The 25,327-nt window shown below is 42.4% G+C and overlaps 1 protein-coding gene, 1 long non-coding RNA gene and 3 other non-coding genes across 5 annotated transcripts in view; 1 reads left to right on the top strand and 4 right to left on the bottom strand.

The window, feature by feature from the left end:
• LOC140410244 (uncharacterized) overlaps positions 1–25,327 on the bottom strand; it is an 857,189-nt gene that overhangs the window by 584,010 nt on the left and 247,852 nt on the right. The window lies entirely within an intron of this gene.
• Positions 133–206, bottom strand: trnat-agu (transfer RNA threonine (anticodon AGU)). The gene has a single exon. It is a non-coding gene; the product is annotated as a tRNA-Thr (tRNA).
• On the bottom strand, positions 1,784–1,857 carry trnai-aau (transfer RNA isoleucine (anticodon AAU)). Its single transcript has one exon. It is a non-coding gene; the product is annotated as a tRNA-Ile (tRNA).
• Positions 3,438–3,511, bottom strand: trnai-aau (transfer RNA isoleucine (anticodon AAU)). Its single transcript has one exon. It is a non-coding gene; the product is annotated as a tRNA-Ile (tRNA).
• Positions 15,735–24,428, top strand: LOC140411031 (probable G-protein coupled receptor 139). The gene is made up of 2 exons (XM_072500000.1): positions 15,735–15,867; positions 23,533–24,428. The coding sequence occupies exons 1-2, from the start codon at positions 15,735–15,737 to the stop codon at positions 24,426–24,428; spliced, it is 1,029 nt and encodes a 342-aa protein (XP_072356101.1).

Raw genomic sequence — 25,327 nt, 5'->3', positions numbered from 1 at the left:
TGTGAGTTTAAAGGTTTGAAAAAATTGGTTCAGCACACAATAGAAAGCAAGCTTTAAGGTCCGCGTTGCAGGGATTGCGCCAACATTATCTATGAAATGTTGAGCATCACTCTAGCTGTTAATTTCCATTGAAGGCACTGCTGAGGTTTGAACTCAGGATCTCCTGTTTACTAGACAGGCGCTTTAACCATCTAAGCCACAGCACCAGCATGCAAGCTTAGCGTTCAAGTTTAGAACAGATTTCAATCATTTTGAGTCAACATCAGTTTTCCTGACATCTCATACGGGCCTTCCGAGTGCATATTAAAACATTCTTTGGAACTGTAAAATTGCATTTATTACTGGAAATGCTGGATTTGTAGCAGTTCTGCATGGGATAAGTAAACAAACAGGAAATGATTGGTGGAACTGGGAAGTGAGTGAACATGACCAGAAATCTATTGTGGTATAATACAGGACAATGTCAGGAGAGAATTTTAACATGAACTGAAAATGTAGCAAACTTGTTGACAATTCTCAATGGCTGTTGAACTTTAGCAAAGATGATATTGTCACCGTTCTTCCATTTTCCCTGACCCGTTCTGCATTCTTTATTCTTCTTTTTTGTTGTTCATTGGGAAGCAAACGTCTTGAGCCAAAGTAAGAGCCCTGATAGGGACTTGAACGCTGGACCCTCATAATAAAAGTCTGAAGCTCTACCGAATGAGCTACCAAGGACTAATCTTTGCTGGTTCTCATAATTTACTTCAACGTCTCATGAGGGATGTTTTGAATTTCCTTCTTTGGTGATGCAGCCTCTCCAGCTCATTTTACTCGCAGGCAGAGCAGCAGCCTCCGTTTGGCTTCCTGTCACAAATTCTTCAGCTTGCACCAACTACTCGCTTCTTACCAGCGACTTGTGATGTGACATCAGTTGTTACCCCCGGACCTGCACTGTCACTTCAAGGCTTTGAAGGTTACGTTTAATCGGTGAAATATAAGTGGGAAGCTAAAAAGACACAGATTGTATTGTGAGAGAGAGTAAACGGTGTCATCTGGCGTTTGTTGTGGCAGAGTGTGAATGCAAGTAAGGTTAACCGGTCAAGTTGCAAAGTGTCAAAATCTCAAAGTTTTTGGGTGGAAATAGATTTGTCAGCACCAAATCTTCATGCAAAACGGACCACTATTTCTCCCACCCGAATTGTTCTTGCTAACGTACAGCAACAGAAATTGTTCAATATTAAAGCAAATTACTGCGGATGTGAAATCTCAAAGAAAAAGGGAAAAAGATGGAAAATCCAGCGGTTCTGGCGGCATCTGGGAAGAGAGAACTGAGCAATTTTTTCGACTCAGGGTCACTCTTCGGCAGAGCAAATCAGTTAATCATTCAATCGTTACACTCTGTTGTCGTTGCTATACTATTAAAATGTTCCTCCAGGTTTTCTTGAGGTAAATTCTATTATGCATTCAAAGGAAAATACCGCGTATGCGGCAAATCTGCAAGAGAAACTAAAAGTGAGAGGATAAAATCTTTAAAATTCTGAGGTTATCCGTGGTGCCAGACACAGAGTTAAAGTTTCAAATGCGCGATATCCTTCTACAGGGCTGAAGCGAGGAGGAAATGCGATGGTGTAGGTGAGCAAAATTGAAGATGAGTTGAAAATAGGAGTTAAAAGGTTTGAAAAAAGTGCTTCAGCACACAGGGGAAAACGAGCTTTAAGGTTCGCGTCGCAGGGATTGTGCCAACATTTACTGCATTCACCTTGAAATGTTGAGCATGACTCCAGCTGTTAATTTCCATTGAAGACACTGCTGAAATTTGAACTCAGGACCTCCTGTTTATTGGACAGGCGCTTTAACCATCTAAGCCACAGCACCAGCATGCAAGCTTAGCGTGCAAGTTTAGAACAGATTTCAATCATTTTGATTCAACATCAGTTTTCCTGACATCTCATACGGGCCTTCCGAGTGCAAATTAAAATTTTCATTGGCACTGGTCTTTGAAACTGTAAAATTGCACTTATTACTGGAAATGCTGGATTTGTAGCAGTTCTGCATGGGATAAGTAAACAAACAGGAAATGATTGGTCGAACTGGGAAGTGAGTGAACATGACCCGAAATGTATTGTGGTATAATACAGGACAATGTCAGGAGAGAATTTTAACATGAACTGAAAATGATGCAAACTTCTTGACAATTCTCCATGGCTGTTGCTCTTTAGCAAAGATGATAGTGTCACCATTCTTCCATTTTCCCTGACCCGTTCTGCATTCTTTATTTTTCTATTTTGTTGTTCATTTGGAAACAAACGTCTTGAGCCAAAGTAAGAGCCCTGATAGGGACTTGAAAGCTGGGTCCTCATATTAAAATTCTGATGCTCTACCGAATGATCTACCACGGCCTAATCTTTGCCGGTTCTCATAAGTTACTTCAAAGTCTCTTGAGGGATGTTTTTAATTTCCTTTTTGGTGATGCATCCTCGCCAGCTCATTTTACTCGTAGGCATAGCAGCAGCCTCCGTTTGGCTTCCTTTCACAAATTCTTCAGCTTGCATCAACTACTCGTTTCTTACCAGTGACTTGTGATGTGACATCAGTTGTTACCCCCGGACCTGCACTGTCACTTCAAGGCTTTGAAGATTACGTTTAATTCGGTGAAATATAAGTGGGAAGCTACAAAGACACAGATTGTATTGTGAGAGAGAGTAAAGGGTGTCATCTGGTGTTTGTTGTGGCAGAGTGTGAATGCAAGTAAGGTTAACCAGTCACGTTGCAAAGTGTCAAAATCTCAAAGTTTTTGGGTGGAAATAGATTTGTCAGCACCAAACCTTCATGCAAAACAGACCGCTATTTATCCCGCCCGAATTGTTCTTGCTAACGTGTAGCAACAGAAATTGTTCAATATTAAAGCAAATTACTGCGGATGTGAAATCTCAAAGAAAAAGGGGAAAAGATGGAAAATCTCAGCGGTTCTGGCGGCATCTGTGAAGAGAGAACAGAGCAATTTTTTCGACTCAGGTTCACTCTTCGGCAGAGCAAATCAGTTAATCATTCAATCGTTACACTCTGTTGTCGTTGCTATACTTTTAAAATGTTCCTCCAGGTTTTCTTGAGGTAAATCCTATTATGCATTCAAAGGAAAATACCGCGGATGCTGCAAATCTGCAAGAGAAAGTGAAGGTGAGAGGATAAAATCTTTAAAAATCTGAGGATATCTGAGATGCCAGACACAGAGTTAAAGTTTGAAATGCACGTGATCCTTCTACAGGGCTGAAACGAGGAGTAAATGCGATGGTGTAGGTGAGCAAAATTGAAGAGGAGCGGAAAATGGGAGTTAAAAGGTGCTTCTGCACACAAGGGAAAGCGAGCTTTAAGGTTGGTGTTGCAGGGATTGTGTCAACATTTACTGCATTCACCATGAAATGTTGAGCATCACTCCAGCTGTTAATTTCCATTGAAGGCACTGCTGAGATTTGAACTCAGGATCTCCTGTTTATTAGACAGGCACTTTAACCATCTAAGCCACAGCACCAGCATGCAAGCTTAATGTGCAAGTTTAGAACAGATTTCAATCATTTTGATTCAACATCAGTTTTCCTGACATCTCATACGGGCCTTGCGAGTGCAAATTAAAATATTCATTGGCACTAGTCGTTGAAACTGTAAAATTGCATTTATTACTGGAAATGCTGAATTTGTAGCAGTTCTGCATGGGATAAGTAAACAAACTTAGGTGGATTTGCCATGATAAATTGCCCTTAGTGTCCAAAATTGCCCTTAGAGTGTTGGGTGGGGTTACTGGGTGATGGGGATAGGGTGAGGTGTTGACCTTGGGTAGGGTGCTCTTTCCAAGAGCCGGTGCAGACTCGTTGGGCCGAATGGTCTCCTTCTGCACTGTAAACTCTATGATAATCTAGGAAACAGGAAATGCTTGGTCGAATTGGTAAGTGAGTGAACATGACTAGAAATCTATTGTGGTATAATACAGGACAATGTCAGGAGAGAATTTTAACATGAACTGAAAATAAAGCAAACCTCTTGACAATTCTCCATGGCTGTTGAACTTTAGCAAAGATGATATTGTCACCGTTCTTCCATTTTCCCTGACCCGTTCTGCATTCTTTATTCTTCTATTTTGTTGTTCATTGGGAAGCAAACGTCTTGAGCCAAAGTAAGAGCCCTGATAGGGACTTGAACGCTGGACCCTCATAATAAAAGTCTGAAGCTCTACCGAATGAGCTACCACGGCCTAATCTTTGCTGCTTCTCATAATTTACTTCAACGTCTCATGAGGGATGTTTTGAATTTCCTTCTTTGGTGATGCAGCCTCTCCAGCTCATTTTACTCGCAGGCACAGCAGCAGCCTCCGTTTGGCTTCCTTTCACAAATTCTTCAGCTTGCACCAACTACTCGCTTCTTACCAGTGACTTGTGATGTGACATCAGTTGTTACCCACGGACCTGCACTGTCACTTCAAGGCTTTGAAGATTACGTTTAATTCGGTGAAATCTAAGTGGGAAGCTAAAAAGACACAGATTGTATTGTGAGAGAGAGTAAAGGGTGTCATCTGGTGTTTGTTGTGGCAGAGTGTGAATGCAAGTAAGGTTAACCGGTCAAGTTGCAAAGTGTCAAAATCTCAATGTTTTTGGGTGGAAGTAGATTTGTCAGCACCAAATCTTCATGCAAAACGGACCGCTATTTCTCCCGCCCGAATTGTTCTTGCTAACGTCCAGCAACAGAAATTGTTCAATATTAAAGCAAATTACTGCGGTTGTGAAATCTCAAAGAAAAAGGGGAAAAGATGGAAAATCCCAGCGGTTCTGGCAGCATCTGTGAAGAGAGAACTGAGCAATTTTTTCGACTCAGGGTCACTCTTCGGCAGAGCAAATCAGTTAATCATTCAATCGTTACACTCTGTTGTCGTTGCTATACATTTAAAATGTTCCTCCAGGTTTTCTTGAGGTAAATCCTATTATGCATTCAAAGGAAAATACCGCGGATGCTGCAAATCTGCAAGAGAAACTAAAAGTGAGAGGATAAAATCTATAAAAATCTGAAGATATCCGTGGTGCCAGACACAGAGTTAAAGTTTCAAATGCGCAATATCCATCTACAAGGCTGAAGCGAGGAGGAAATGTGATGGTGCAGGTGAGCAAAATTGAAGATGAGCGGAAAATGGGAGTTAAAAGGTTTGAAAAAAATGCTTCTGCACACAAGGGAAAAGAAGCTTTAACGTTCGTGTTGCAGGGATTGTGCCAACATTTTCTGCATTCACCATGAAATGATGAGCATCACTCCAGCTGTTAATTTCGATTGAAGGCATTGCTGAGATTTGAACTCATGATCTTTTTTCTATTAGACAGGTGCTTTAACCATAGAACATAGAACATAGACCAATACAGCGCAGTACAGGCCCTTCGGCCCACGATGTTGCACCGAAACAAAAGCCATCTAACCTACACTATGCCATTATCATCCATATGTTTATCCAATAAACTTTTAAATGCCCTCAATGTTGGCGAGTTCACTACTGTAGCAGGTAGGGCATTCCACGGCCTCACTACTCTTTGCGTAAAGAACCTACCTCTGACCTCTGTCCTACATCTATTACCCCTCAGTTTAAAGTTATGTCCCCTTGTGCCAGCCATATCCATCCGCGGGAGAAGGCTCTCACTGTCCATCCTATCCAACCCCCTGATCATTTTGTATGCCTCTATTAAGTCTCCTCTTAACCTTCTTCTCTCCAACGAAAACAACCTCAAGTCCATCAGCCTTCCCTCATAAGATTTGCCCTCCATACCAGGCAACATCCTGGTAAATCTCCTCTGCACCCGCTCCAAAGCCTCCACGTCCTTCCTATAATGCGGTGACCAGAACTGTACGCAATACTCCAAATGCGGCCATACCAGAGTTCTGTACAGCTGCAACATGACCTCCCGACTCCGGAACTCAATCCCTCTACCAATAAAGGCCAACACTCCATAGGCCTTCTTCACAACCCTATCAACCTGGGTGGCAACTTTCAGGGATCTATGTACATGGACACCTCGATCCCTCTGCTCATCCACACTTTCAAGAACTTTACCATTAGCCAAATATTCCGCATTCCTGTTATTCCTTCCAAAGTGAATCACCTCACACTTCTCTACATTAAACTCCATTTGCCACCTCTCAGCCCAGCTCTGCAGCTTATCTATATCTCTCTGTAACCTGCTACATCCTTCCACGCTATCGACAACACCACCGACTTTAGTATCGTCTGCAAATTTACTCACCCACCCTTCTGCGCCTTCCTCTCGGTCATTGATAAAAATGACAAACAGCAACGGCCCCAGAACAGATCCTTGTGGTACTCCACTTGTGACTGTACTCCATTCTGAACATTTCCCATCAACCACCACCCTCTGTCTTCTTTCATCTAGCCAATTTCTGATCCACATCTCTAAATCACCCTCAATCCCCAGCCTCCGTATTTTCTGCAAGAGCCTACCATGGGGAACCTTATCAAACGCTTTGCTGAAATCCATATACACCACATCAACTGCTCTACCCTCATCTACCTGTTCAGTCACCTTCTCAAAGAACTCAATAAGGTTTGTGAGGCATGACCTACCCTTCACAAAGCCATGCTGACTATCCCTGATCATATTATTCCTATCTAGATGATTATAAATCTTGTCTCTTATAATCCCCTCCAAGACTTTACCCACTACAGACGTGAGGCTCACCGGTCTATAGTTGCCGGGGTTGTCTCTGCTCCCCTTTTTGAACAAAGGGACCACATTTGCTGTCCTCCAGTCCTCTGGCACTATTCCTGTAGCCAATGATGACATAAAAATCAAAGCCAAAGGTCCAGCAATCTCTTCCCTGGCCTCCCAGAGAATCCTAGGATAAATCCCATCAGGTCCCGGGGACTTATCTATTTTCAGCCTGTCCAGAATTGCCAACACCTCTTCCCCACATACCTCAATGCCATCTATTCTATTAGCCTGGGGCTCAGCATTCTCCTCCACAACATTCTCTTTTTCCTGAGTGAATACTGACGAAAAATATTCATTTAGTATCTCGCCTATCTCTTCAGACTCCACACACAATTTCCCACCCCTGTCCTTGACTGGTCCTACTCTTTCCCTAGTCATTCGCTTATTCCTGACATTCTTTCCCTAGTCATTCGCTTATTCCCGCCATCTAAGCCACAGCACCAGCATGCAAGCTTAGCGTGCAAGCTTAGAACAGATTTCAATCATTTTGATTCAACATCAGTTTTCCTGACTTCTCATACGGGCCTTCCGAGTGCATATTAAAATATTCATTGGCACTGGTCTTTGGAACTGTAAAATTGCACTTATTACTGGAAATGCTGGATTTGTAGCAGTTCTGCATGGGATAAGTAAACAAACAGGAAATGATTGGTCGAATTGGAAAGTTAGTGAACATGACCAGAAATCTATTGTGGTATAATACAGGACAATGTCAGGAGAGAGTTTTAACATGAACTGAAAATGTAGCAAACTTCTTGACAATTCTCCATGGCTGTTGCACTTTAGCAAAGATGATATTGTCACCGTTCTTCCATTTTCCCTGACCCGTTCTGCATTCTTTATTCATCTTTTTTGTTGTTCATTGGGAAGCAAACGTCTTGAGCCAAAGTAAGAGCCCTGATAGCGACTTGAACGCTGGACCCTCATAATAAAATTCTGAAGCACTACCGAATGAGCTACCATGGCCTAATCTTTGCTGCTTCTCATAAGTTACTTCAAAGTCTCATGAGGGATGTTTTGAATTTCCTTCTTTGGTGATGCACCCTCTGCAGCTCATTTTACTCGCAGGCAGAGCAGCAGCCTCCGTTTGGCTTCCTGTCACAAATTCTTCAGCTTGCACCAACTACTCGCTTCTTACCAGTGACTTGTGATATGACAGCAGTTGTTACCCTGTTGCTAACTTTGCCTTAGTTTAATTGCTCTGTTTTATCACCTTTGGTCTTGAGTCGCCAGGTATCTTTATGATACTGCCACGTGGTTCAAGTCCGAGTAATGATCAATAATCCAATGCACCGCTTAGTAAGATTTAAATCAAAGCACATTTATTTTACACAGTAATCACTACTCATGTACAAATTCCATGTCTAAGCTACTTCTACAGCTAACAGGCCAATACTTAACTTGGAACTGGCCCCCCAGGTCAGGGAAACGAATGCCTTTTGTTTGGGTTCTGAGCCTGCGGGTTTCGAAGTTGGTACAGATTGGTAGCTAGGAGCGCCTATCTCGTAGCGAGCGTTGAAGTAAGGCTTACTGGATGGACAGCGGCGGCGGCTGAACCGGTCACTGTCATTGGTTGGTTCGCGTTGCTGAGTGACCCGGTCAAGAAGAACAATTTGAACTTGGGGCTCAATTCTTATAGTCCCCAGGGGCTTCCCACCTTTCGGGTGTGAACCCTGTACCTGGTTCCAAGTGAGTGTACTTTGTCCCAATCACTTGGTTCGATTTTCTCCAATGCTGGAGCGGTTCCCTGATCGATGGGCGGTCCTGTGGTGGTCGTTCACCTCCTTTTGTGTAGGCCTCTGCTGTCGCCGAAGATTCTGGATTTGCTTTATTTGTCTAAATGTTGCTCATTGTTCCCAGGGATTTCTCATTAGTATGCAGATGGCTGGTGTTTTGTTATGCTGATGGTTGCTGGTATCGATCATCTTGTCTGGTCTTTCCAGAGGTAAATACACAGTCAACCTGCAGCTGCTTGTTTGTGTCCTGTTGGTTGACTTTCCCATCAGCCTTTGCCGTTCGCCATTTTAAATCCGGAGTTAGCCATTTTAAGTGGCTACAAATCCTCCTTGTGATCCTAACGCGAAGCGTGTAGGATCACATAACTCTGTTGCTTTCCATTCCTTGACCTGGCGGGGGACACTTCCTTTATGGCCTCTGCACTGACCATAGCTATGCAAAAATTTTTAACTAACAATTCTAAGGGCGCTATGTCAAACAGGGACATGCATTACAAAACAATAAACTGGGAACCTCTAACTATTCTTAATACGCTACACTCACTTAAACATTTCATCATCCCAACTTCCTCAACCATACAAACAAAATCATAGCATTTTATACATCTGTTTTCCTGGCTTGGCAGTCAAGCTCAGGATCGTACAATTTGCTCATGAACAGTTCTTTACATTTCTTTATTTACAATAAACGGAAGTGAATGCACTTTATTATAGATCGCGGGCTTCTGGGGCCTGGTCATATCCGAAAATAGGGGATCTGATCCTATATACCGTCTCTCTTTCTCCATTTCTGTAGACGCATAGTCTGCACTATGCAGCAGAGTATCGCTAATACCAGTAATGTTTCTATTACATAGGACAGAGGGTACCAGGTTATAAACCTGGCACACCAAGATGATGCGGTGTCGCTGGTGACTGGGCTCTGGGTACTGCGGGGAAGTGAGACATTAACGGCTGGGGGGCTTGAAGTCATGAGGTTCGTGTTCACGTGCAACCAAATGTCTATAAAGATGATGCTGATCCATGTGAAGGAAGTCCTCATGGCTCTTCTCTTTCCTTTTCTTTCTTCTCTTCTCCGGTCCTGGAGCTTCTGGAGTTCTGTAGAAACAAGCATAGTGTCTGTAACTATCTTTGTTTAATATCTTGTACGATAGTGTGTCTGTCCTGTAGTGCCAAATACTCCCTTTATAATTGGTCACTATGTGTGACTCCCTCATTGTATTTCAAAAACCGAATTTTAGGACAAGACACGCTTCCAACTAATGAACCAGTGCGAGCCGTCTCGCAGACTGTGCAATTTACCATCCAAATGTTTCAGGATGTAAATAGCATGTGGTTGGCAACCTAAAGGTTACCTAAACAAAACAAAACGTTTTGAACGAAAAGTGCCAAAATGAGGTGCGTATGGGCCGCGACGGGTAAGATTTGGATGGAGTCCCCGGGTAGGACGGCTACCAATGTCGTGTCTCTCCTACCCGAGCGTAGTTGACCAGAGGTGGGGGGGGGGGGGGGGTCCCAGGCAGGGCGGGTCCCAAGCCATTTCTCCACTGCCTGAGAAACCGACAAGAACGGGCAAGAAATGTAGTCATCATGGTGGGGCTGCCGTAGTGGTTTTACCTTCGAACCAGAAGGGCAGTTACGAACGGGCATCTGGTTCCTTAACCAGTCTCTGCAGACAAGCTCTCAGAGGCTTCTGCTGAACTAGTGTCTGGCAATGGTGAGTCTCTGTAGGCAAGTCCTCAGAGGTTTCGTCCGAATAGGCTTGGGGCAGTGAGAAGAAATTCTCCTGTCGGTCATGCAACGTTTAACAAACTTACAAACAACATAAAAGATTCTGCAGGTTCCATCAGAAAGGACAACACTTCTCCCAAGCGGTTCCTTTTAAAACATCATCTGGACACCTCAGTTCTCGGTTGCGAACAGGGTCGCAAAGGGGTTCTCGGTTTGGGAGTCAGACCCAAGGTCGTCCTCTTCTCCCGGGTGCCAAACTCTTGAGTGTATCAGGGCTGAAAGGGCTGCATAGTGTGAGGTGGGGTCGCTCTCGTCGTTGCGGACGAGTCGGAACGAGTTATCATGGTGCCAATAGTTGGTGTCTAGTTGTGTGGGGACAAAATCGGGGTCGCCATGGAAGTTCGGTGGTCGGTGGTGGGGTTTATTTAGGAAAGTGATCACTTGGATCATAGTCGGAATCGCTGGGTGTGGGTCCTGTTGCATGGAGATAGTAGGAGGCGTGCTGTGGCTATCATCCGAGTCACAGTCGCTGTCTCTGCTGCTTCAGTCTGTGGGCGAACCGGGGCGGAGTGTATATTTCGGGGGTGGAGTCGAGGTCGAGTCCGTGGCTGGGCTGGATGTGTTGGGGGATGGTAGGGTTACGTTGGCGGTGGGCGGGGTGTGGTGTGCTGCGTCGAGCATGACGTGGTTTGCGTGGTTCGACTGGGTTCCATATGCCTTCAGCTGGTTTATATGGAACCACGCAGTCTTACCGTTGGGGTACTTTATTTTATACATGGAAGGGCTTACTTTATCCACAATGGAGTAGGACCCGAGTATTTTGGTGACAGGAATGTGCTGGGGTTATATACAGAAAGCATCACTTGCTGCCCTATACTGTCCTCAGTCGCATGCACTGTCTTGTCGAAACAAGCCTTGCTCTTTTTCTTCATTGTGCCCAATTTTACTGCGGCTGCTAACTGAGCAGTTTTAACATTCTCCACTAATTGCTCTACTGCTTTCTCGTGTGTGAGGGCCGTCATTTTGGGGCTGGTCAAGTCCAAACTTAACAAAAATTCTGTGCCTTTCATAGGGCGTCCGGTCTTGAGTGTGTGGGGTGTAACCTGTGGAAGTAGAAATTGCATTACGCAAAAACATCAGCGCAAAAGGGAGGACTGAGTCCCCAAGTGGTGTTGTTCTGCTGGACCATTTTTCTGAGGGTGGATTTTAGGGTCCGATTCATGCGCTCCACGATACAACTCGACTGTGGGTGGTATGCTATGTGGAATTTTTAGGTGATGCCAAATATCGTGAGGACGTTTTGCATGACATGTCGCGTAAAGTGGGAACCTTGGTCGGATTCAATGCTGTGGGGGAGTCCCCATCTTGTAAAAATGTGGTGGGTCAAAATCTTTGCCGTGGTTTTTGCAGTGTTTGTGCGGGCTGGGAATGCTTCCACCCATTTCGTAAATGTGTCAATTACCACAAGTACATATTTATAGCCATTCCTGCAAGGGGGCAATGGTCCTATAAAATCAATCTGGAGGTTAGTCCAGGGGCCATTAACGTGTCGGGTGTGGCTGAGTGGAGCCTTTTTGGCACATCTGTCTGGATTATTCTGGGCACAGATAAGACAATTCTCGATGTAGTGGTTTACATCGTCCTTTAAATTCGGCCACCAACAAAGCTGCTTGAGATGGGCTGTAGTGGGATCGATTCCCTGATGTCCATGACTGTCATGGAACAAACAAATCAGTTGATTCCTGTTCTGTTCAGGAACCACATAAAGGGTGTCTTTTAACACCACACCGTCATGTGTGGTCAGTGCATTTCTAAACCTCTCATAGGGAGCTGGATATTTGCTTTTTACAATCTCCCTGAGATTGCTGTCCTGCTTCTGGGCTTCCACTAGATCCTCGATCTTTGTCTGTGAGACCTGAACTGCACTCACTGGTGCGCGTTCGGGCGGTGTCCAAAAAATATCCGTGTCTGGAACCTGCTTTGGCCAGTGCGTCGGCTTTTACATTTCCAGGGGGGGAGGAATGATGGTGACTGCGGACTTTGATTATCCCAAAAGCCCTGTTCTGGTCTCTTTCTAAAATATGACGGAGCAATGGGGCTGAGGGGAGGGGTTTTCTGTCTGCGGAAACAAATCCTCTTACTTTCCACAGGGGCAGAAATTCCGTGAGGCTGTTGCAGACATAGAGGCTGTCCGAGTATATGTCTACTGGGCTGGGGAAGGAATCTGGGTGTTCCACTATATTCGCGATGGCCGCGAGCTCTGCTGCCTGCGAGCATAAGTGGCCTGGAAGTTTTAACAATATTTCCTCAAGGGCACGTCCCTGCGCGTCCTTGAAATATACACCGCAACCTGTTATGCGCCTCCCATCCAAGACTGTGGAAGATCCATCCACATAGATCTTTATGGGCTCACACGTGTCCGTGTGCTGGGGGCTCTGGGTTGAACTACCTATCTTTCTGGGGGTTGTTTTATCAAAAAAGGGGCCTGTGTTGTGGTGTGGAGAGATAATTTCACATTCATGGGGGTTCCGGGGTACTGTGAGTTGTCGGCTAAGTAGGTGTGCGTCTTTGTCCTTTTAACAGTAATGTCCCGTCCCTGCAAGAGAAGGGTCCATCTAGCTGCTCTAATCTGGATGACTGTATTGTCCTTGAGTCGTCCGTCCAGTAAAATGTTGGGTGGGGGTGTGTTCGGTGAGAATTGTGATGGGGTTCTGTCCGGTAATATATGAAAAATACTGCACTGCCCAAAATACTGTGAGCTGGTGCATCTCTCAGGCTGAAAATCACTGCTCCACAGCATCTAAAATTCTGGAGGCGTTAGCTACCGGCCTTAACTGTCCGTGCCGTTCCTGGAGGAGCACGGCCGAAAGGGTGCGGTCTGTGGTTGCTACCTCTATGGCGTAAGGGGAAAGCGGGTCTGGAACTTTTGAAACTAAAAATTGCAATTATTTCTGCAAGATATTGATTTATAGCAGCTCTGCAGGGAAGAAGTAAACAAACAGGAAAGGTTTTGCGAATTGGAACGATATTGAACCTGACCAGAAAATTATTGTGGTATTTGTAGGACAAGCCCAGGAGAGAATTTTAACATGAACTGAAAATGAAGCAACGATTCTTGAAAATTCTCGATGGCTGTTGCAATTTGGTGAAGCTGATGTTGTCACGGTTCTTCCCTTTTCCCCAAGGCATCCTGCATTCTTTATTCATTTTTCCTGCTGTTCATTTGGAAGCAAACACCTTGAGCCAAAATAAAATCTCTGACAGGGACTTGAAGCCTGGACCCACAGATTAAGTTTCTGATGCTCTGCCGGCTGAGCTGCCAATGCCCAGTCAGAAACGTTTCTCATACCTCACTTCAGTGTCTGATGAGGCATCTTTTGAATTTCCTGCGTTGGTAATTCAGCCTCTCCAGCTCATTTTGATGAGGTATGAAGACACTGCTGAGATTCGAATTCAGGATCTCCTGTTTACATTGTGGTATCGGCACGTTCTCTATATGGGTTTCTTGCCACAGTCCAAAGATGTGTAGGTTCGGTGGATTGGCCAAGCTAAATTGCCCTTGGTGTCCATTAAGGTTAGCTGGGGTTGCGGGGATCGGCTGGAGGTGGGGGCTTGTGTAGGGTGCCGTTCCAAGGGTTGATGCAGACTCGATGGGCCAAATGGCCTCCTTCGGCACTGTAAATTCTATGTGCCCACCAAAGACGTTGGATTACCATTTGTAATAACTGACAGCCTCTTTTCAAATGTGGTCTTCATCTGTTTTTGCTCCTTCACTTCTCCTCCGTACCTTTATATTTAGCCTAAACATAGCTTATGTTTGCAGACACTTTTTCCAATCGAACAATGATTCCAGTTGGATGTGACCAGACCGAGTCTCACCCAATTCCCCAAGGCCATTGATTTTTGGAAGATTTGTTTGTCCTTTCCATCCAGCATCTTAAATCCCATGTTAAATCATCGCTGTCCCTTAAATTTTCCTCAATTATCACCTTGGCTCCCCTCATTGTCAAGAAACAAGTGCTGCAATGCCCCCTGTCTCGGCAGCACGGCAGCACAGTGCCAGGGTCACAGGTTCGAATCTCAGTTTGGGTTACTGTCTGTGAGGAGCCTGCACGCCCTTTCCACGTGGATTTTCTCTGAGTGCTCCGGTTTCCTCCCGCAGGTCCTAAAAGATGTGCTGTTAGGTAATTTGGACATTCTGAATTCTCCCTCCATGTACCTGAACAGGCGCTGGAATGTGGCGACTAGGGTATTTTCACAGTAACTTCATTGCAGTGTTAATGTAAGCCTGCTTGTGAGACCAAAAATTAATTTAAAAAAAAAATGTATGGCTGAAAATACTTATGCCGAGCATTCTCTGGGAACTCTTGCCCATCTCTGACAATTCCGCAACTGTTAATCACATAAATCAAATCGCATATTGTAAGTATCTTACAATTCTTGTAAATCTTTGTAATTTTCTTGTAAACCTGTGCATCTACATCTATGATATTAACTGATGGCCTCGACGCACCACTGAGTAAAATGTATGGTGGAAAGTGTCAAGACGACAAACGTTGAACAATACAAGGCATGAGAACACCAAGTTCCCTGGATCTGAAGGCTTATATTCGAATGTCGCAGCAATAGTGGCTGCGGAGAGAGACGATGTGTTGATTTAAAATTATGAAATGATCCAGATTCTGGAAATGCCGCAGTGTTTTAGAGAATGACAATATTACACCTCTCTTCATGAACAAGGAGAAATAGAACCTAGGGCACACTAGACCAGCGAGCCTAATACCTATCATTGAGAAAATACTGGAAATCATGGTTAACGATTGAGCAGCTGGAAGTTTGGAAAATCAGAACACCATTGATAATGGGCAACATTGGCTGGCCTCCGTCCCTATGGATTCTTTGCTCCTGTCGGCAGCGCCCTCACGCCGCGGAGCCCCCAACAGTGTGGGGTCGCTTCAATGGGAAATTTTCCATTGACAAGCAGCTGTAGTATAGAATCCCGCTGCGAGCAAACTGTGGGGGGGAAATGCGATTGGGTGTCCGGAGACCACGCAATGGAAAAATGGGCCGAATGGCCAACTTTTCTGTTGATACCATTTCACGTTCTGTTTTGAATTCAATGAATTATCCAACTGAATTTCTACAGGTGACGATAGAAACCACATGCCAGAGTGTAAAGAAAGAACCTTAAGAATGCCCACTGACATTAGGATTACCACAAATTCGCTAAAAGGAAGGTCATTTACTGAAATGATACGGATTCTGAACATACGGCTCATAATATTTGCATCAATGATTGTAAAGATGTTTAATACTGCTTCCAAGTCTGTTTTGTTAGTGAACATGATGAGACTTTCCAGTCTCAGGGGAAGGAAGTAGTTGGGAATACAATGAAATCACAGTTTTCATATTCAGTCAACAGGGAATGAATTCAGCTGTCGTAATCTGTTTGTGCAAATAATACAAAAAAAACAATTTGAACCATTTTCCAACCTCAGTTTCCCTCTGGGCTCTTGGAGAGTATAAAATGAATGCAGTTTTATTAGAAGATATTGTCTGCTGCACGCAGGAAGAGATTTACTTCACACAGAAAATGCTTCTGCCGATTCAGTGGGTCAGGAAAATATACTACTTGATACTTGCTATAATTGGTGTTCCAGGTAAGAGTCTACAACAAATGAGGTTCTGAAATTCTGAACATGCGTTTTTTTTTGTAATTCTGCACAGTAGCACTGTTGCTCCACAGCTCCTGACTCCTGCCTTGGATCACTGTCTGTGCGGAGTCTGCACTTTAACCCGGTGTCTGCATGGGTTTGCTCTGGGTGCTCCGGTTTCCTCCCGCAGTCAAAAGGTGTGCAGGTTAGCTGCATTGGCCATGATAAATTGCCCTTAATTCCAAAATGGTTGATGGGGTTGCTGGGTTACGTGATAGGTGGATGTGTGTGCTCACGTAGGATGCTCTTTGCAATGGCCAGTGCAGGTTCTGTGGGTTGAATGGCCTCCTTCTTCACTTTTAATCCTATGATCACATGATTCCTGGCCGCTTTATTGACAGAAAAGTTTTCATCGCCAAGAAGTTAGGACATTCTCGAACAATTTAAGTTATTTTATAGATCACTATCGATTTGGAGTTTGCACATTATCCCCGTGTTTGCGTGGGTTTCACACCCACAACCCAAAGATGTGCAAGCTAGGTGGATTGGCCATGCTAAACTGCCCATTAATTGGAAAAAATGAATTGGGCGCTCTAAATTTATTTTTAAAGAGTTATTTTCCAGATAATGTCCTTTAATTGTTTAAATCAAGGACAGTGGCTGCTGCTGTTCCTGGAAAATACAATAATATTTTGGGGGCTGGTGCCTCGTCTTAGCTAGGCAGGTTGTGGAAATTAGTGTGTTACACAACATGTAGTTAATAGGAGGAGTCAGGTCTGTCTGTAGTTTTGCAGTCTGTCAGGAGTTAAGTAGAATAGCTGTTTTTCCAAATGTAATTTTGTTAATGAAGAGAAATAATTCAGCATTATTACCAATGATAGCTGAACTCTTAAAAGCTATAATCAATGTGTCTTATCATAGCGCAAGGAAAGGTAGTAAGGTGTATCATTTGATAAGAATGACTAATATAAGAGAAACCCACAGAGGGTGACATGTCAAAATATACTTTCATAGGGAAGGAAAGCAGAAGGAGGGTGTTTAAGCAGTTGTATCTCAGAGAGAAGGCATCCAGGTGATTTTGAATGTGATATTTTCTCAAATTACATTGGACAATGAGGACGGAACAAGAAATTTGGCTAAGTTATTATTTAACTTCTGGAGGAAAATCAAAGTGACCTGAAGAAGTTGTTGGAATCACATAGAGCTATATGTTGGAATAAACTCGGAAGTACAAAGTTAATGATACATAATATCGGGGGAGGAAGTTCTCTTCAAATTAAGCAACATCCATATTGACTGTGTCCACTAAAGTTAGGGCAGATACAAAAGGAAATTAAGCACGTGCTTTATAATGATATAATTGAAGTGAGGAACAGCGATTGGAAATCATCTATTGTGATGGTACCAAAACCAAATGGAACAAAATGATTGGGCATGGGCTACAGGAACGTCAATACACCTATGAAGGCTGAACGTATCCTAGTCCTCACTTTGAAAATTGTATTGAAGAGGTGGGACAAGCAAAGTCCATCACCAAAGTTGATTCACTAAACGGATACTGGCATGTACCTTTTTCAGAAAGGGTGAAGGATGTTTCGGCTTTTGTATCACTGTACCAGTGTAATGTTTTTGTAGTTTGGAATGAAGAATGCACCAGCAACATTCCAACGACAAAACAACAAGGCCATTGCTGGATAACACAATTGTGCAGTACACACAGATGATCGAGTAGTGTTCCGTCAAACGTGAAAGAAACATCTGGAACACCTCAAGGAATTGTCCAATCTCCTACAAGAGGACGGCTTCATGGTAAACCTGACTCAAAGTCAATTTACAAAAACCCAAGCCACAATCTAGGTAGTTCCATTCGTTTGCTTTTCAAAGAGCTTTTAAATAAAGCGAAGCCTGTCATCCACCTGAAGAAAACTCTTAGCAGCCTCCAGAGCCATTGTGTTATAATACAACAAATCTGGTGTATCTTCCTAATTTAAATGTTGCTGTGTACCATTACAAAGATCTCGGGCAAGCCCCGAAATTATGTTGCAACAACCTGTGCGAGTATGCGGTCAATTACTGTCCCACGTGTCACCGAATCGTAACATATTTGAAATTAACAATTAAGTCTTAGAAGAAGCCCGACGTCTCTGATCTTTGACTCACAAATAATTACAGTCAGCAGGTTTGTAAATTTAAACAATATTAAATTTCATTTTCGCAATAACTATAATTCAGTTTGCAGCAGATACAACAGGTTATATAACTCCTAACCCCACCCCCTCCCATTTTACTCATCCCCACAAGGCAGACAAACAAACACAGAGGTAAAATACGGGTGTAGTGTAATGATGACAATTAAAAGATAAGACTCTTTCTTTCAGATAGTTGAATTCCAGCCCTTTTCTTGGTTCTCTGAAAACGACCTCACTCACGTTGGACCCAATCACTGACCGGCGCTGGGCAGAATGCAGCCTTTTGACGATTCATTGGCTGCAAGCCAATGAATCGAATCAACTCCCTCCGAGCTCTCGTGTGCAAAAAGTCAATTGTCTTATGTTTAAAAGTCAGAAGAGTGCACAACTTTGCAACTTTTGAGTTCCTCACTTCCTGTGCTCAGCTTAAACGCATACGTACATTACATACCATGGATGAAAAATGACAATGCAAAAGTAAAATAAATGGGAAATAAGGAATCAACAGGAAGAACGTTATAGCCGACTGAACTATTAAGAAAGAACAGGAAATTTCTATGGACGTCAGATTGTGAGGATCCATTTGGAAATCTAAAATCTAACCACTGCATCAGGTTAGGAGACACCAAATTATGATAGGCAATTTCAGGTGGCCATTGATGCGAGAGATGTGGGCGTTGTTGCTGTAGTGTTATAAGAAGACAAAATAGCTATAGAAAGACCAGTTGGTTATTTCTCCCGAAAGCTAGAGACCCATGAAAGGAAGTATTTGTCCATCGAGAAGGAGGCATTGTGTTTGGTATTGGCGTTGTTGCATTTTGACAATTATTTGTCATAGAATGTTTCTTTTACACAGACCGTAATCCATTGAGGTTAGAGAAGTTTAAATATTGAAATGAAAGACTGTTTAGATGGAATTTATTGCTACAACAATCTAACTTGAAAATTATACATGTGAAAGGAAGAGAGAATCTGATTGCGAAAGCTTTATCACCATTCGAGATGAAAGGAGAGGGGAACATCAAAGTTGGGAAACAAGGACTGAAATGTTCTATCCTGATGATTAAATTTGCATGCATAAATATGTATCATACAGAGCAATTTTACTATGTAGTAATAAATAGTGTTTAAAGTTTAAAGGCTTTGAAAACTGAAGCCATCTTTTAATTTTGATGGTTCATTTTGTTTAGGTGGAAATGTGGCGATGAACAAAACTGGTATATATTGCATTTTGTAACAGTTGCAGCAATGTTATCTAAAGGCTGGTTAAGATATATATTTGTTGCAGTCATATTATTAAAGAACGCAGGTTACAGGATCCAGACTGTGTGTCTGTTAAATCTTTTATTAAGGTAATCGGCGTAACCATAGTTTCCAACCATTTATGTGTTTACATATAGAGGGCGAATGGAACATTGTTATTATTTCTGCAGATACCCTGTAGAATAGATAATGTATGAAGGATTGCATTTTGTGCAGGCTAAACGGTTGATGGGATATCATAGTAGGATAAAGATGATGTAATTAATGATGGACCCAAGTATGTCTTTAGTTTTGCAGCCTGATATTAGATTTTAGCCTGAACAGCAGTTTTGCAAATTCTGCCAGGCTGGGCAGAAGAATCTGTCAAGGCCGCCCTGTACTGGAAATGCTCTAGAAAGGGCCTCCCTCTCCAAAAAAGATAAGTAAGCAAACTGTTTTATTAACTTTATTTACAAGTGCTACTCTATAGCTTCATTGGACTGAGTGGCGCAGGTACAGGCAGTAAGTCAAAGTTTTTGTTTTTAATTCAGCACTGTTGAACTCTTAATTATGAAGCTATTTATTTGATGTTAATGTAGTTCATTCTGTTTTGAAATGCAAATGTGTTTTAACATAGAAGTTACATATTGTTCGGAATGATCACTGCTGGGATGAAGTATGCTTTCCTGTGGAAATATTGCTTTGGGTTCTCATCCGGCTCATGGAAACAAAAGTTGGAGTCTGGTCCAGTTTCCGAATACTACCAGGTTTAAATGACGTTTCGAAACAGTTCACTGTAAGTTGAGAAAATTGCAGATGAATATTTGTTTGGGGAAAGAGGCAGAGCTTGCGTGAAATTGTTGGAAAGTGGGTTGTTAATTCATATAGAGCACTGGTGATCATTTGAATTCAGTCATTTGAACAAAGGCTAGTTGGATTTGTTTCGCTGGCTGTTGCAAGTTTGGGTTGAAAAATGAAGCCATCATTTCATATTGCTGTTCTTCTTTAAGGTAGAGGTGTGAAGATTGTATAAATTGTATTTTATATTATGATTTTGGCAGAAACGTTTTAAAAGCTTGGATAAGGTATGTGTTTGTTGCAGTAATATTCTTAAATAATCAATGTTAATATATCCAGACGTATGTCTGCTAAAGCTGTAATTAGGAGTCATAAAAGGTGGAGTCATGATTGATTCCAAACATTTATTTTGTTACAGATGAAGGGGCTAATAGAATTCCGTTTTTATTGCTAGAGATACCCTGGAATGTGGATAATTAATGGGGGAGTGCTGTTTAGCTGTAGCTAAGCAGTTCATGCAACATAGTGGCATGCCAGTGATGCAATTAATGGGAGCCAGGTCTGCACGTAGTTTTGCTGTCTGCTGGATATATTTAAGTTGAACAGCACTTCTCCCAAATGCTGTCCGGTTGGGCAGAATGTAGGAGCATAGGAACAGGAGTAGGTCATTCAGCCCCTCGAGCCTGTCTCACCATTTAATGAGGTAATTGCTGATCTGGAGCCTAACTCTTTCAGTCCATATCCCTTAGTATATTTGCTTAACAAAAATCTAAATATCCCAGACCTAACATTAACAATTGTTCTAGCTTCAACTGCTGGTTATGGGAGAGAGTTCCAAACCCCTACCACCCTTTGAGTGAAGAAGTGTTTCCGAATATATCTGCTGAATGGTCTCGCCCTACGTTCTAGACTATGTCCCCGAGCTTTAGAATCTCCAACCAGTCGAAACAATGTATCTTAGTCTACCCTGACTTTCCCTGTTATTATCGTGAATACTTCGAACAGATCACCCGTTCACCTTATAATTCGAGCGAAAACATGCATAATCTATGTAATCTCTCTTCATAATTAAGCCCTGTAGTCCAGGAATATTTTCTGTAAACCCAAGTTGCGCTCTCTCCAAGGCCAAAATATCCTTCCTAAGGTGTGGTGGCCAGAACTGATCACAATACTTCAACTGGTGTCTAACTAGAGTTTTGTATAGCTGCAGCAAAACATCTGTGTCTTTGTACAACTATCCTCTTGAAAAAAGCTTAGCATTACATTAACCTTTTTGAGTATTTCCTGCCCTTGTTGGTGGCACATTAATGATTGTGACCCCGAACCTCCAAATCGCTTTTGACATCAACTGTGCCTAACGTCTTTCCATTCAGATGTGTCTGACAAGACAGAATGATTTTAATGTTATTCCTGAAACGATCTTTCTCTCTAAAGATCTGCACAGATATGCAAGTAAACCAATTCCATTAACTTTATTTATCAGTGGCATTCGACATTTATTGGATTACTTTCATTGAATATCTATAGTGCAGGCGGATGGCATGAGTTTAAGTTTTCCCTGTGTATAGGATTTGTTCAACGAGGGCAACACGGCGATGCAATGTTTAACACCGCTGCCTCACGGCGCCGAGGTTCCAGGTTCCATCCCGGCCCTGGGTCACTGTCCGTGTGAAGTTTGCACATTCTCCCCGTGTTTCCGTGAGTTTCGCCCCACAAGCCAAAGATGTGCAGGGTATGTGGATTGGCCATGCTAAACTGCCCCTTAATTGGAAAAAATGAATTGAGTACTCTAAATTTTAAAAGAATGAATTGTTTAACTGATAATTATTAAGTTATTTTCACAGATGTTAATAAGGTTCATTCTGTGTTGAAATTTGGCGTTTTTATCCGAAATCCTAACGATGGTTGGGATCTGTTCCAGGACCATAACATCTGGAAGAAAAGAGAAGGGTCAACTGTCTGCAAAAAGTCACAGCTCTTTGCATTTCAGAGCCTGTCCATATTGGGATGTGACTAGAAGCTGCAATAAGTTTGACCATAAGACAAAAGACATAGAAGCAGAATTAGGCCAGTCGGCCCATCGAATCTGCCCCACCACTCAATCGTGGCGGATAAGTTGCTTTATGTTCTGCCACTGAGTGTCTGCAAGTTGTCCTCCTGTCTGCCTGAAAAGCAATGCGAAGAGTCATGGATTTTTATTCTGCAGTGTTGAGAAAGCAACTAGAAACCATTTTAAGGGTGCCATCATCTATTTGATTTTCCTTGGAACAAAGATTTGTAACCTGTTGGTGTAATTTTATGTTGCTTTATTTTTGTGCGTGTGTCTACGTTAGAGTCAGGGTATTTAGAAATAACAGTTATTATACTTTCATAATGTATAATAACAAACTTTGCTTTTTTTTCACAAATACTCATTTTAGTATAAACTAATAATTTTGGCTGTGTATTGAAGAAACCTGGGCCAATTAGCTTTCCAGCTTATTTATCCCTGAGGGTACAACAGTCCATTCCTGGCTCACTCAAGTGCTTACCTCTCTTCACTCCAAATGTTGTTCATATCACCTACTGCATGTGGCATAAATTACATATTGGCAGCACTACTGAGGTAAATTGTGCTTCTTGCAATATTTTCATTCATTTATTGCTGCCGGCATTGCATTGATGATATTGAAAAATGCACAACCTCACATGTGAGGCAATAACCTTCTCCATCTTTCAACCCTTAAGCCCCTTTAGAATTTTAATGGCCTCAATTGTACCATGCTTCAGCATTCTCCTATCCACAGGAGAGAGGTGAGGTATTACCCCATCATTCTAAACCATCAGGTATTACATTATTTGTCAACAGCATATGTACACCTGCTCCATGAGTCGAAATGTTTTGTGATGTGAAGACAAGGACTGTACAAAGTATGTTAAGTGGTCTAAAATAATTGCAATATGTAGGTTAAGATAACCTCTCTTGTTTGAGTGGTCTTCCAATCAGAATGGCCTTTTAGGTCGCATTTGCAGAAGCCCATTAACTTCCTTCTAAATTGAACTGATTCATACATCTACAGCCCTGGCTGCACAAATACAGGAATTGTTCAGAGATTTTGGCGGATTGTCTATCTCATTGAATAGTTATGGTCATCGATGAGGGTCTCGTCCTGATCCAAATCCAAAATAAGTATCTACCAGAGGCGTGGGAAGAGAGAAGGTATAAGTCTCCAATGGCCTAGTCTGCTGGTTCCTTTAGAAACATATTTTACATTGCGACCTTTCAAATGAGCGAAATCTGCTGCTTCCCCCATTCCAACCTGCGGTCATGGTTCAGATTCGTTGATGCCTTTCCTGATTCTTTGCCACCCATTTTTGATGGTAAAATGCTTGCTGTCTGGTCCCAGGAACAGGCAATATTTGTTAGCAATTTCAAGTCTATTTTCCTTTTGATTTCTTACAGTGAATTTGGTGTCAATTTTGATTCTTTCCCGTGGAAAGTGCAGCCTCTCCACCTGCACCACACGCTACTTGGTGGCTATGGCAACAGCGGATCTTCTGGTCATTATCACTGAGGTCATACTGAACCGAATCAATGATTATTATTTCCCATTGAATTTCCTAAAAATCACCACTGTGTGTAGTGTTCGCTACGTCCTGCTCCGTATAGCTACAGACTGTTCTGTCTGGTTCACTGTGGCTTTCACTTTTGATCGATTTGTCGCCATTTGTTGTCAGAAACTGAAATCGAAATATTGCACCAAGAGAACTGCAGCTGTGGTCCTAGCAATTATCGGCATTCTGTTCACTGTGAAAAACATTCCCATCTACTTTCGATTTAAACCGAGATGGATTATCGATAATGTACCATTTATCTGTTCAAATAAGCTGAGCTATTTTACTGACCCTGTTTGGATTGGATTTAGAATCTTTGAAAAGGTTTTAACGCCACTGATACCATTCGCTTTAATTTTGCTGCTGAACGTACTGACAGTCAGACACATTTTGGTGACCAGTCGGGTCCGTGAGCAACTGAGAGGTCAGAGCATGGGGGATAATCACAGTGACCCGGAGATGGAGAGCAGAAGGAAGTCGATGATTTTACTCTTCACCATATCCGGCAGCTTCATTCTCCTGTGGTTTGTTTATGTTTTGTATTTCTTTGATGTAAATGACCTCTTAGATGCTGATTCATCTTACATCTTTCGAAATATTGCATATATGCTGCGGAACTTAAGTTGCTGCACAAACACCCTGATTTATGTCCTGACTCAGTCTAAGTTCAGAGAGCAGTTAACGAACATGGTGAAATATCCAGTTACATCAATCATTAAATTAATTAATAAACAACACATCTGAGACTTAATCAGTTGCAGTTGTTATGGGGCAGAGTTTATAGAACCCCAAAGTGTATCATGGAGTTCACCTGACCCATAACTTTTAATAGGTTGTGGTATGGGGAGCACATGGCCCCTATAGAGGTGTGGTACAGCAGAAATGGAAAAGTATTTTAAAAAACAAAACAATGTTTATTCTTTGAATTCAAGTTAACCTTTTTAAAACAAACAGTGAATATCTTAGCAACCAGTAAATCAAATACATCCCCCAAAGAATGCAACACTAAGTAAGCCGTATGCTGTCCTTTTCCACCCAAAAGACTTAACAAACCTTTAAACATAAGCACATCAGAGTTTACAGTCACTACTGGAAACATTTATAATTCTTCTGAATTCAACAAATGATTAAGAGATAGTCCTTCATGGCAGAGAGCCCAATAATACAGCTGCTTTGACTGACTTCAGCTGCAACACCCTGCAAAACGAAACCAAAAGGACAGAGACACACCCAAGCTTTTCTCAAAGTGAAACTAAAAAGCAGAACCAGAGCTCAGCTCCACCCAGACTCTGACTTCACTGCAGTAACATGAGCAGCCAAACATTTCGTAAAGCGACATTCTCGTGACAGCTCCCCCCAAGAAAAAAAAAAGTAAACCATCAACTTCAAGATGGTTTCATTTTTCAACTTTTCACCATCCTTTAAGAAATGCACACAGTAAATACACTTTTTTGTTTCAAAAAACAGCACACGCAAACAGATATAATAATATAGTCCATTTGTTTTTCATTCTTCTTCCTCCAACTGAAATTGCTTCCGTTCATCACATACGTGACAAAGCATCGGCTATCACATTTTCGCGTCCTGCCACATGTACTATTTTAAAAATGAAATGGCTGTAACTGTAAACTCCAGCGAAACAG

Source organism: Scyliorhinus torazame, chromosome 4 (genome assembly GCF_047496885.1).
Source record: "Scyliorhinus torazame isolate Kashiwa2021f chromosome 4, sScyTor2.1, whole genome shotgun sequence".
NCBI lineage: Eukaryota > Metazoa > Chordata > Chondrichthyes > Carcharhiniformes > Scyliorhinidae > Scyliorhinus > Scyliorhinus torazame.
The sequence above is the reverse complement of the archived record's forward strand: the minus strand, read 5'-3'. Positions and strand labels throughout refer to the sequence as shown.

Excerpts from the sequence above, each read along its gene's own strand:
- LOC140411031 (XM_072500000.1), top strand. The coding sequence starts at position 15,735 with ATGAATGCAGTTTTATTAGAAGATATTGTCTGCTGCACGCAGGAAGAG. Across the intron at positions 15,868-23,532 it reads TGCTATAATTGGTGTTCCAG|TGAATTTGGTGTCAATTTTG; the intron begins GTAAGAGTCTAC and ends GATTTCTTACAG.